Source organism: Trichomycterus rosablanca, chromosome 13 (genome assembly GCF_030014385.1).
Source record: "Trichomycterus rosablanca isolate fTriRos1 chromosome 13, fTriRos1.hap1, whole genome shotgun sequence".
Lineage (NCBI taxonomy): Eukaryota > Metazoa > Chordata > Actinopteri > Siluriformes > Trichomycteridae > Trichomycterus > Trichomycterus rosablanca.
Window position 1 is genome coordinate 32629741 of NC_086000.1, and position 14113 is coordinate 32643853.

Here is a 14113-nt window from a genome sequence, read left to right on the forward strand (position 1 = left end):
ATATATAAAAACACCTAGAAGAGTTGTCTAGCCCAGGTGTTCGATATATTTTTTTAAATATATTTTTTGTTTTATGCATTTTCTTCCTATTTTTCCCGACTTTTAGAGCATCCAATTGCATTATACTTCTTCTCCACTGATGCCGATCCCCACTCTGATTGAGGAGAACGAAGCTAACACTCAACCCCCTCCAACTCGTGTGCAGCAGCCGACTGCATCTTTTTACCCGCACTAGGCGAGTTCATCTGCGGATCAGCTTTGTGTGCAGAGAGCCACACCCTGATCAACGCACTCTTTACATGTCTCTGTGCAGGTGCCATCAATCAGCCAACAGATGTCGTAATTGCATCAGCCATGATGAGTCCCTATCCGGCTTTTCCCACCCTGAACAACAAACCAATCGTTGTTCATATATCCGCCCAGCCCATCTGGATGGCAAAGCTGAGTTTCAAACCGATGAGTTTGAATTGTCAGCTCTGGTGTGCTACCATGCTTGTGACTGTTCTCGAGTAGGCATAACAGTAAAATGAAAAGAACTGTCCGAAGATCAATCTATGTTATTTGAGCTGAGAGTTACAGTCTTTATACCTGGATGTAACATGTTTATTCTAAAAAAATACAAATAATAAAACACAAGTAAAACTGCTAAATTGTTCTAGGTAGTGGACTATGTTCTTTTTCACACTTGATCTAAATAATTATGACAGTAGCCAGAACCAAGTCTGGTCTTTTTTGGTAGAAGCTGGGCAGCACTGATGCCTTCATGTTCATACAGACACTGTTCTTCTGATTATGGGTCAGTGTGCTATATTGCATAGACAACTGTAAAAGCAAGTTAGCATGGAAACCATTCCTTTCCTGGTCCAGAGTCCATGATGCTAACATAACACAATAAATCCTCAATAACTATAATCACCTGAGCTTCAAAACTGCACTATAAACAAAGCAGTTATTACGCTGCTGCTAGGTAATGGAAAAAAGATATTAGCTCATCTTTAATCGCACTATAAACAAATAAACCTGGTATATTTTTAGTAAATATGGACAGGTGGATTCAGCCCTCAAGGAGTCCCTGTATTAACACACTACAAATACAGACACGTTGGTAAAAGAAAAAGTTTCCTTCTATGCCAATAAGACTGGAGAAATTAAAAAAGAAATAGAATGAGTGCAGAGGTACAAGATGCTGCTAACACCCTACCATGCTCTGTGATGTAAAAAATGTTAAGCAGGTCAAGCTGACCACAATTTCAAATCAAAATCAAGAGGATATCAAGGCAAGAGGGGATTAATGGACCACATTCTGCTTTAACAGAAAATTCTACAGGAACCATAACCTGTGATAACACAGGGTTAACACCTGGGTTAACAACGCCTGCCTACAGTACTATTGGTCAGCAGAGTACTGGTGGGAACAAGAAGGACAAGGAGAAGTAGGAGGACAAGAAGGAGGAGAGGGAGGAAGAGAGAGGCAGAAGGGTAAGAAGGTGGAGGCGAGAGTAAGACAGATGTGATGAGAAGGGACATGCAGGTGGTTGGGGTGACAGAGGAGGATGCTCTTATAGTTTTGGCCCACTTGTTGTATGTCAGAAAGGGCATCCAGCATAAAAACTGTGACAAATCAAGTAAGTGGATCAAAAGTCAAATTTACATACGGGATCAGTCGAGGCCTAGAGTTAACAACGTGTTAACAACGTCTTATTATTATTGGTCAGCAGGGTACTGGTGGAAACTATGCTACAGCTGGGCCTAGAAGGACAAGGAGAAGTAGGAGGAGAGAGAATGTTCTACATCGAGAGGGAGGCCGAAGGGTAAGAAGGTGGAGGCGAGAGTAAGACAGATGTGATGAGGAAGGACATGCAGGTGGTTGGGGTGACAGAGGAGGATGCTCAAGAGATTTGTGAGGAATTATCTGCTGCTTTGCTGTGATGACCCCTAACAGGAACAGCCAAAAGAAGAAGTTTTGACCCACTTGTCCACCTGCATTATCAATAAATCTATTGGGACTGATAATCTGATTAATAATGTATGATTGAACATACAGTGACCTTTTCCCAGCTACAACTGCTCAGAACATGTCTCAGCTTTTTCAGATAAGGTACAAATAGATTAAGGAAATTTAAATGTAAAACACGAATGCTTGACAGAGACATTGGATAAAGAGTGGATAGCATACAGCAACAATGGTCCTGGGAACCTGAGTTCAATCTTTGATTCTGGTCATTGTCTGTGAGATGTTTTGTATGTTCTACATTCTTCATGTCTGTTCAGTATTTTTAGGAGGTGGGAGTAAACTTAAGTACCCTGAGGAATCCATGTAGACATGTGTAGAACATACAAAACACCTCAGACAATAACCAGAGACAAGGATAGAACGTTGGCTCCAGAGCATGTTTTTGACACCCACTTAATCATGCAATTCATAAATTTTTGGCCAACTAATTAGTTCAGTCAGTCCAGTAATCCTGTGTTGCATCTTTTGCATATGTAAAAGCAGATGCATTAACACTACAAATGTCTACTCCCTCTTTCAGTCTCTGATTTAATGCTGACTTGGGTTATGCGTGACCATGAACCAGAAAGCCCATCTCTATAATACCCATAGTGTATCGTTTTGGAAATGTAAAAGTATTGTTGTTTGCGGGGTTCTCACAGTAGCACATACTGTATATACAGTATATATATTTATCTATTTCCCTGATTTATAGTGGATTAGGTATATAAAAACTGTTTACAGAAGTGTATACGTTGCTGTCTAACCTTGTAACGAGAAACCAGGCAAGCTGAGAGAAGTCTGGTGAGACCCTCATGTAGGTCTTGATGTGGGGCATGGCGTTGTTTCTGCCTGAAGTCTCAGCTTTCCAGCAGCTGATCTCGGTAGCAGGACACAGAGAAAACATTTAGTCTTAAATACATCAGAATTAAATGTAAAGAAAACCCTTTTTAGGAGTCCAGTCAAAACAACACACAATACACTCATTAACTCAACACCCTTATCACGCTTGTTAAACAATAGCTGCAATAAATGCAACTTTTTTTTCTTCTTTCGGCTGCTCCCATTTTAAAGGTTGCCAAAGTGGATAATTCTGGTCTGCATACAGCCGACTGGCCGATAGCATAGCTGATATTTGAACCTCGTTTTATCGCTTAACCATCAAAGCGCTAAAAGCACTGACTGCTACTACACGCTCAATAACAGCTGTCCTGATGTTCTTCATTTGAAATTTTGTATATGCTTTAAGACGGCTTAAACGAAACCAATGTAAGCCTAAAAAGTTTACATTTGAATTCATCTAACAATAGAACATTATCCCAAGAAGGGTGGGGATCATCTTGGTGCGTTGTCAGTTGTCAGACAAGCAATAATGTTTTTCTTGGTAACCAATGGTTTCCACATTTCTGTCCTCCCATAAATCTTCTTTGTGTCTAGTCTCTATCATTTTTGTGAACATTTGTACATTGTACCAGCACTGACATTTAAATTTTTAAACACTGACCTTAGGTGAGAATGAGTTGTCGCAAGGTTACTGGATAATTTTCTGGGGCTTGTAACTTATACTCAAACCATGTACGCAAAAAAGAGAAAAACTGCTGCTGTCATTAGCTGCTGGATACCTTTTTAGTTTCAGAATCAGAATCAGAATCAGAATCACTTTATTTCGCCAGGTATGCTACACATACGAGGAATTTGCTTTGGTGATACACACAATAATACACACAATAGTCCACATAGTAGTACAAACAATACACATAATAGTACAGGTATACATATATGTGTACAGTACAGGTTATGTCAGGAATGGCATCTGGCATGACAACAATGATACAGCCAAGAGATGAATCCAGAAATGTACCAGGAACAGCATATTGAAATATCAATTTCATCTCTGCACCCTGTTCAACATCAGTGACAGGCAGCTGCACATGGCCAACTGAAGCATGAAGCTCAGAAAAGACAGTTTAACAAAATCTGATCCCTAAAGTGGCATTTCTAATTCTTCAGGCAAAATCAGGCCAACCGTACCAAAGCAATTCACAGCTATTATTTATACTGAGGGAGAGAGTGAAGAGGAATAAATGCCTTTTGAGTTTCCCCAAAAGACACTGATGACTGTGGATGGCTCTTTCGTGGGGCTCTTAGAAGCTGTAGAGATCAAAGTTAAGGGTACTTCTGAGAAATCTGCACAGAACTAATAACACAAGCCCTCAACTTTTTGCTAAATAATGGCTCCTCATTATCTGGAAAAAATGCAGACAGAGGTGTGAATGTGGAGAACTCACTGGAAATAAGAATGAAGCCAGATCTGCTTCTGCGACGTCTGTATACTGTAGGGCAACGAACCTCCAGCTGCAGAAAGAAATCATAAGATTTAGTCATCTAACACTTCTTCAGACATCAACACTTCTTTCATCCCTAATATTAGTTTGTGTTTAAAAGTTTCTTTTTCAAGAATTTCTACACTCGTCACATACCAAAATAAGGCATGACAAGGCTTTAAGTAAAAGTGATTTTAATAGTGAATTTAGATTTTTTTGAGAAACTACTGGAAGTAAAATGAGGGAGGGTTGATAACTAAAGAAATAAAAGCATACATCACTTTTTAGGGCATTTATTTAATAAAATGTGCTAAATTTAATGTTTGAAAGATCACTATCTGGACTGTGTCAATTACTTTATTCACTAAATGATTTAAGGATTAAAATCTTTTATGGATAAAAAAAAAATTGATACCTGGGTAGCCTTCTAAACTGGTTCTCACGTTGTCTACTGATGGATAAACCTAAAAGAGGAGGGTAAAAGTATTGCTATTAATGCAAGCATGGTTATAAATGACTTAAGTGTAAGAAATTAATTAGTTTAAAAGTATTAGGCAGATTAAAAGTATGTATTAATTTTTTAATCTAGTATAATACAATAATTTAAATATTTTTTGTCACATTTAAAGAACCCACTAATTCTAATCTGTTAAACAGTGCACTGTTCATGGTGGTCAGTTGTAGCCTGACGGTTAAGGTATTGGACAAGTAAGCCGAAGGTTGCTGGTTCAAACCCCACCACTGCCAGGTTGCCACTGTTAGGCCCTTGGGCAAGGCCCTTAACTCTAAATTGCTTAAACTGTATACTGTAAGTTGCTTTGGACAAAAGCGTCTGCAAGATGCGGTAAAAGTAAATGTAAAATGTGGTCTGAGACACTTAGTAAATGCCCAGTGTTAAAGTCGTTAAGGATTAACAGGTATGGAAATTGGAAGGTTGAGGAGAAAGTTCAAGTTACACCATTTGAAACATTCCACAATAAGCAGGTAATTGGTAACAGGTGAGGGAATCATGATCAGGTATGAAAAAGGTTCTGTCTTTTTAAGCACAGATGGGTCATTTCTCACCACTCTGTAAGAGTACTTACCATATAGGAGCACTTTCTACAATTACTTTTCTACATGCTTTGTTAGCCCCCTTTCATGCTGTTCTTCAATGGTCAGGACCCCAACAGGACCCCCACAGAGCAGGTATTATTTAGGTGGTGGATCATTCTCAGCACTGCAGTGACACTGACATGGTGGTGGTGTGTTAGTGTGTGTTGTGCTGGTATGGGTGGATAAGACACATCAATGCTGATGGAGTTTTTAAACACCTCACTGTCCCTGCTGGACTGAAAATAGTCCACCAACAAAAAACATCCAATCAACAGCGCCCTGTGGGCAGCATCTTGTGACCACTGATGAAGGTCTAGAAGATGACCAACTCAAACAGCAGCAATAGATGAGCGATCGTCTTTACATCTACAAGGTAAACCAACTAGGTAGGAGTGTCTAACAGAGTGGACAGTGAGTGGACACAGTATTTACAAACTCCAGCAGTGCTGCTGTGTCTGATCCACTCATACCAGCACAACACACACTAACACACCACCACCATGTCAGTGTCACTGCAGTGCTGAGAATCATCCACCACCTAAATAATACCTGCTCTGTAGTGGTCCTGTGGGGGTCCTGACCATTGAAGAACAGGGTGAAAGAAGGCAAAAGTATGTAGAGAAACAGTTTCAATTACAGTCAGTAATTGAAACCAGGAGGTGGTTTTAATGTTATGGCTGATCGGTGTATAAACGTTTATAGGATATTCAAGTTATACCATTTGAAACATTCCACAATAAGCAGGTAATTGGTAACAGGTGAGGGAATCATGATCAGGTATGAAAAAAGGTTCCATCTTTTTAAGCACAGATGGGTCATTTCTTGTACCAAACTATAAGGGTGAACTGTAAATCAGTTGACAATTAACATTAACTGCAAATAATTTAGGTCTTTCACAATATACTGTACCTAATATTGTGAAAAGACTCAAAGAATCCGAAGTGTAGGTCAAGGCTGGAAACCACCTTTAAATGTGTGGCAAGCCCTAAGACATGATGGCATTAAAAAAAAACGCCATGCTACTGTGAAATATAGTCAAGTGGGTTTCGGAAAACAGCTGTCACTTAACACAGTCTGCAACCCACAAATTACAAAAGGTGAAAGGCTGCTGTGCTTTCTGTCTATAAAGGCCACAAGAGGTGAAAACCTGCCAAGAATTTGGTCTCCTGTTAAACAGCACTGTGCCACCTCATAATTTAAGCTAATTTACACAAGCACAGAAGGAACTCCAGTGACGGCATTCAGAAGAAATCTAGTTTGTCGCAGGAGGGAAAATGGAATGAAAATCACTTTGCTGTAAACTACACAGAATCATTCCACCGCTCAGTGGGGGTAAACATTCAGTTCCACCTGATTCTGCTCTAATTACATCAACAGGGAAAACTAATTACTCATTTATCCTAATGAGCCGACGGGGTTGAAGGGGAAATGTTCTGTTCATCCTAACATCTCTCAAGACACGGGTCAACAGCAGAAACAGAAAAAGGACCATTAATCGGACCTTTTAAAATACTTACCAGGAGAAGTGGTGTCTCTGGACTGGGTAATGAGTTCGTGGTCTTCCCCAACGTCATCAGAGTACGCTGGAACTCTGACGCCAGCCATTTGGTCTTGTCAAGCCCCATCGAGCCGATACTTGAAAACTGTCCAATCACTGGCCACCGTTCTGCATTCTGAACTGGACATGTGTGTTCTCTCAGCAACTGTGGAAAGCAAGGCAGGGGAAACAACAACATGTGTATTGTGATTTTCAAAAAATATGAGAAAATCTAACATTGGACTATGACCTGTCTTTAACCTGCTGTTTGAGATCTGTACAGAGCTTTCTAGACTTTTCTGCTGTAATTTTCTTCAACTCTGTCTAATAACTACAGTCAAACTTGCCATATTTACATCAGCACAAAGTAAATCATTTTTACCAGTGAGAAATTACGATTCAGTGCCACAATTTGAATGACATTATTTATAATACAGTGATACCTTGTGTGATCATCGCTTTGCTCAGCTCTTGGCTTGAGCGGTGCAGTAAAACGTCAAGTGTGAATATGAGACGATTCTGCATTTGTGTGGAATAACAGTCAAATTCACTCTGAAAGCTCCACATGTATCTGTGTTTCGATGGATTTTTCACTTTCAAACTTGTGTTATAGCTCGGGGTTCTGAAAAATTGTAAGAATCAGCTTTTACGAGAGTCTAAAACGCTAATTGTTAAAAAAGCTTAACGTGGTTTAATGCATTAAAAGACTGACATAGGAACACAAGACCTCTTAATTATTACTGCTCATAAGTTTTCTGTACTAATGAAATTCCTTGCTCATTGTTTTAGAACAATGTCACGTTAAGCTTTGTGGACTGGTACACTCCATAGGATATAATAGCACAGCAGCACAAAAGCAGTTTTGCCACTTCTCATGTGAATGTGTCCTTACTGAACTCGCTAGGGAAAACGGTATTCCAAAATCAAGCATCTCCACGATTAAGAAGCATAAGGAAACAATAAAGAAGTAAAGATAAACTGCAGGTTTTATTGTATATTTTTTTATGGTTTTCAATTGTATTTCAGTGTTTTTATATTATATTTGTGTTATTTTCAGTGTATAAGTGTCAAAAACACCCCTATTATTTTACGTAAGTCTAAAATACATGCAGTTCCACGGGACCATGGAACATATTAACAGGTTTTCCAAACATCCTTATGGGACAAAATACCTTGGAGCTCAATGCTTTTTAAACTCGACGCCACTTCCAGAACCAATTGACGTCTGGTTTCAAGGTACCACTGTACTTTGTCGGACAAAAATTTTGTTTTTTACAAAGTTTGCTGCTTTAGTTTTTATGGTGGCTATTTTTATTAACTGTAGATTGTTATGAAGAGTGATCAGATGAATTGCAATTAATTGCAAAGTCATTCAGCCCTGCCACAAAATAACCTGCTAACTGGTTTAAAAGGGGGGTGCACTTGAAATCTTTGCCTTCTTCTGTTAACCATTGTTACCCCCAAGGAAACATGCTGTCATCATTGCTTTGCATAAAAATGGCTTCACAGGCAGGGACATTGCTGCTTGTAAGACTGCTGTTTTCTCCCGATTTAGAGTAGCCAATTAGTCTTCCGCTGCTGGGATTACGTTCGAGGAGAGTATATTTGCCTGCTCCATTGCCCCCTTTGAGGCGTGTGCAGTCCCTCAAGCCCTTCTTTTTCACCCATTCTGGTGGATCCGCACAGGCGCCTTTGTCTGCTAACCAGAGTCTATGCACAGTGTTTGAAGACCCCACCAACTTGGTCCAGTCTTGGCCACCAGACTCGTTGTTTAATTTTGTCTCTTCTGCAGGCACTGCCAATTGTACCAGCTAGCTGAATATCCTGCTGCACCACCTGGGCACCTTGCTCAGAAATTCTGAACCGCTACATGTGATTACTGCCATCATAACACGTTCTCTAACCTTCCTTAACTTTAAGTGACCCCACTTCTCCATTTGAGGTCCTTGGAATCTTCCAGGAGTTGAACCAATAAGGTGCACCCTGTAAAATAAAAAGAGCAGATGTTTAAAACACATTGCTCAGGGGGTTTCTATACTGGTTCAACGGAAGTGAAATTTCTGACCTGGTTTCTGACAGGTCGTATCCTTTGATGCGCTGAATCCATTCAGCTAGCTCAGGAGCACGATACAAATTCAGATACTCCAACAGATCTCGTTTGAAATGGGTGGGGGACTCGCCTGCAGTATCAGGGCTTCCCTCAGGTAACTGAGGGTACAAAGGACTCATCCATAGTCTGTGGAATACACAAACAGAAAACATACAACATTTTTACTTAAACGTACATAAAGACAAATTTAAAAATCAGTAAGAGTTTAATACAGCGAGACTGATGATTCATATTCTCACGCGTGCTGGAATCGACAGTTCTGTGTTTTTACAGCCTGTAAGACTGTAAATTATTAAGAGATCAAAAGTTCATCATCAAAGGATACTTTCATCTCAATCTCTCTTTCACGCACACACACAAACATTTCATGCTGTGCAGCATCAGAGCCGTATGGCCAAAAGTATTTAGACACCTGACCATGAGCTTGTTGGCCATACCTTTTCAAAAACAAATGGCACTAAAAGAGTCATCTCTGTGTGATTATTTTAGCTATAACAACAGCCAATCTTCTTAGAGGGCTTCTCAAAATTCTTTAAAGTCTTTATCCCTGCAAAATCTGTGCCCACTCAGTCAAATGAGCATGTATGGCTCTGCACTAATGATGGTCAGGAAAGCATCAAATGATGTTCCAGTTCATTCCAACGGTGTTCAGAGGGGCTCTGTGCAGGGCTGAGGTGAACGACAATTAGAGCCACTGTCATTAAATTAAGAAAAACTGGAACACTGGTAAATTTCTAGCCCACCAAAAATTCCTCCAAAAAGTGCATTAGTGACTGACTAAGCAAGTCAAATAAGAAAATCCTGGTACTGCAACTAGGGATGTAACGATACCCATGATGTGATACGTTTTTTTTTAAACAAAATGAAATTGAAGACAAATTATGACTTTTATTGGAGATACAAAATTGTCCATGACTGTGTTTGATATAACCTTGTGAACTGATGAATCTTGTGTAATGAGTAACTACCGTTCCTGTCATGAATGTAACCAAAAGTGTAAAACATGACGTTAAAATCCTAATGAACAAACAAATGAATAACCGATTCGAATCGTGGCACATGTGCACCGATTTTTAACTGTCTTGTGGTGCATCGTTACATCCCTAAATGTAACTGATGCTTTTTTTTACAATAATCTTTCATGGTTTTCTTCTAGGAAAGAGTGAGAAAGTGTCATAAATGATGTTCATTTAACAGGTAGACACTAGGAGAACATTTCAAACTTTCCACAGACAGTGACCTGAGGTAAAGACCAAGCCCAGGTCTTTAGAAACTGTGTTGCTGTGCTTTTTTAGCATGAAAGCAGTTCTCAGTAGACTTAACCAGCATTACACCAAGTATAAAGTATGAAGCTTGGCCAGAGTAATTTTGGATAAGGATGCCGGATCACATTTTGATACATCAAATCTTTGTTGGTATAAAGACAGTGTTAGCCAATACATCACAATAATGACATTTAGCCCCAGATAGTCATACAAATAATTGCAATTGATTTTTGTTTATTTTTCTGAACTTAGAATAAATGCTGCTGCTGAGCTCTGTCTAGAAAGTGAGAAACAATGCTGCCTTTAAGTCCTGTTTGGCATTTTATTTCTGTCTAATGTAATAACTACACAATGCTTCTGTATTAAAGTCCTGTCTGGAAAATGATTATTTTAAAAATGATTTTATTTACTTTTTCTCCAAATGTAGAGTTGCCAATCAGTCTTCTGCTGCTAGTGACCCCGATTGTGCCTGAGAAAGGTATATTTTGCCTGACACACACTCCCTCAGATGCATGCACAGTTCACTGACCCCTTCTTATTCAACCACACTTTGATTGTTTCACGCATGAGGCCAGTCTCGAGCATGGAGAGTCAGGCTAGAAAAGTCTCTACTATTCTGGAAAAGCTTTCCAGATAATTTTGAAGTGTGTCTCTGGGAATTTGTATATTTTAAGTCCAATTCATCCCAGTAGTGATCAGTGATGTTGAGGTTAGGTCATTGTGCAGGCTTCCAAACTCATCAAACCATACATATCTTTATAGAAACGGTTTTGTGCATGGGAGGCCAGTCATGCTGAAACATAAAAGGCCTTCCCTAAACTGTTGTCACAAAGTTACAAGCATATAATTTATTTTATATAATTGATATTAAACACCTCGTAACAAGTGTGGCTGAAACACCTAAAGTCAATATTTAGCAGAAGACTCAATATTTAGACTATAGTTTATCATCACTAGTGGTGCCTTCATGTCATTTTAAAATATGCTTTTAAGCCACTCAGGTGGTGCAGCGGTAAAAACACACGCTAGCGTTGGTGTGCTAGTGGAATATCCTGCTGCGCTACCTGGGTGTTCCTGTCTGGAATTTACAATGATGAGATAAGGCTGTCGTCAAGTCCAAAAAAATATCAGTTACGAGATGATGCTGCCTTAAACCCTCCTTTGAATATGCTACATGGCCAAAATATGTTGAATATGCTACATGGCCAAAATATGTGGACATCCTATCATGAGCCGATTGGGCACCCAATTCCAAAACTGTGGTGTTTGAACACTGTTAATGGCTATAAGTCTCTACTGTTCTGGGAAAGCTTTCCAGATAATTCTAAAGTTTGTCTTCCAGTAGTGATCAGGGGGGTTGAGGTCAGGTCATTGCGCAGGCTTCCTAAGTTTCTCCACACCAAACTCATCAAACCATACATATCTTTATGGAAACTGTAACATTTACCTGAAACACCTCTTTATGGGTGTGGCTGAAACACCAATATAACTCAATAATCAGCAGATACTATTTAGATCATATAGTTTTTTATCACTGCCTTCATGTCCTATTCAAATATCCTTTTAATCAGAATCACTTTATTTTGCCAGGTATGTTACACATACAAGGAATTTGCTTTGGTGATACACACAGTAATACACATAATAGTCCACATAGTATTACACACAATACACATAATATCACAGATATTAAAGTATAGAGATATTTAAATCTAATTTAAATAAACATTTCATAAAAAATCACTTGTTTTCAGCTCAAATAAATATGAACTGTGATTAGCATGATTAAAAAAATAAGAAAAAGTCAAAAAGTCTTCTCTTGGCAAACCTGAAAAACAAGCCGATGGCTACATGAATATCAATGAGCTAAATATGAGGCTGAAATAATCAGAGGACACATGGGATTAGAGGCAACCTGATGGGGGAACAGCAGGACGTCAGTGAGGGTCCTTGTACGTCTTTGTGCAAAATATCTGAAAGGAAAATGTGGCGGACAAGCAGGCAGCTTTTTCTCAGCACTTGAGAGATGTGAGGACTTTAAGAGGATGGAGGATGGGAGTCAGAACAGTCAGAATCAATCCTATAAACTCTCTTACACTGACTTACAATTTCTTTTACTTTAACAGTTCTTTTCTTTAGGCTTTATATTGTATATTATATACAATTCTTTATTACTTTTCCCAGTTACGTAATACTATTTTGACATAAGAAAAAAAGACACAGATGCTAGCCATCTTCTGCTCCCTCACTCTGCTACAAGGTCAAATCTACAGTATACAGCCTTCTATAGAGTAAAGCCATGAGTGTTTTTACAATCCTTATATAGACTGATCAGCCATAACATTATGTGAGTGTAGAAACACATCCTTGATTTTACACTCACTGTAGATTTTATCAGCTCCACTTACCATACAAAAGCACTTTGTAGTTCTACAATTACTGACTGTAGTCCATCTATTTCTCTTCATACCTTTTTTTTTAGCCTGCTTTCACCCTGTTCTTCAATGGTCAGGACCCCCACAGGACCACCACAGAGCAGGTATTATTTAGGTGGTGGATCATTCTCAGCACTGCAGTGACACTGACATGGTGGTGGTGTGTTAGTGAGTGTTGTGCTGGTATGAGTGGATCAGACACAGCAATGCTGATGGAGTTTTTAAACACCTCTTTGCCCCTGCTGGACTGAGAATAGTCCACCAACCAAAAACATATCCAGCCTAGAGCGCCCCGTAGGCAGCATCCTGTGACCACTGATGAAGGTCTAGAAGATGACCAACTCAAGCAGCAGCAATAGATGAGCATTCGTCTCTGACTTCACATCTACAAGGTGGACCAACTAGGTAGGAGTGTCTTAATAGAGTGGACAGTGAGTGGACATGGTATTTAAAAACTCCAGCAGCGCTGCTGTGTCTGATCCACTCATACCAGCACAACACACACTAACATGCCACCACCATGTCAGTGTCACTGCAGTGCTGAGAATGATCCACCACCCAAATAATACCTGCTCTGTGGTGGTCCTGTGGGGGTCCTGACCATTGAAGAACAGGGTGAAAGCAGTCTTAAAATAGTATGAGAGAAACAGATGGACTACAGTCAGTAATTGTAGAACTACAAAGTACTTCTATATGGTAAGTGGAGCTGATAAAATGGACAGTGAGTGTAGAAACAAAGAGGTAGAATTTTAACGTCGTCTTTTACACTCTTTGATTACTTTCATGACAGCAGGTAGTTACTGGTTACACAAGATTAATCAGTTCACAAGTTTAATGTGAAACACAGTCATGAACAATTTTGTATCTCCAATTCACCTCACTTGCACGTCTTTGTACTGTGGGAGGAAACTGGAGCTCCCGGAAAAAACCCACGCAGACATGGGGAGAACATGCAAACTCTGCACAGAAAGGACCCAGACCGATCAAACCCAGGACCTTCTTGATGTGAGGTGACAGTACTAGCCACCGTGCCACCCTTTTTTAAATAACAAAAGCACATATGAGATATTTCATGTTTTAACCCATTGACTTTATAAGGTTACTTTAAAAGTCAGGCTGCTTTCAATCATGTAAAATGTAAATGAACATAAACAAAAATGAAGAAATGTAGTTCCCGGTTCATTAATTCCCACTACTGACTTAAAACTACCAACATTTGTAAAAGTGTGACTGATTTATGCAGACTAACAAAGCTCAAGTTTAACTCTATTAAAACCTTTTTAGAATAAATCAGCTTCATTTCAATTTCCTGAAGGCATTTGCTCATCGTGTTGTCATGGAAACTGGCCAAAAA

The 14113-nt window shown here is 39.4% G+C and overlaps 1 protein-coding gene across 3 annotated transcripts in view; it reads right to left on the reverse strand.

Moving 5' to 3' along the window:
* tdp1 (tyrosyl-DNA phosphodiesterase 1) overlaps positions 1-14113 on the reverse strand; it is a 58561-nt gene that overhangs the window by 33002 nt on the left and 11446 nt on the right. For all 3 annotated transcript variants that reach the window (XM_063007024.1, XM_063007025.1, XM_063007026.1), the window contains 6 exons: positions 9015-9185; positions 8854-8932; positions 6930-7115; positions 4733-4781; positions 4282-4348; positions 2761-2868 (listed from right to left, as the gene is read on the reverse strand). In XM_063007024.1, coding sequence (XP_062863094.1) covers positions 2761-2868; positions 4282-4348; positions 4733-4781; positions 6930-7115; positions 8854-8932; positions 9015-9185 — 660 coding nt within the window. The remainder of the gene's footprint in view (positions 1-2760; positions 2869-4281; positions 4349-4732; positions 4782-6929; positions 7116-8853; positions 8933-9014; positions 9186-14113) is intronic.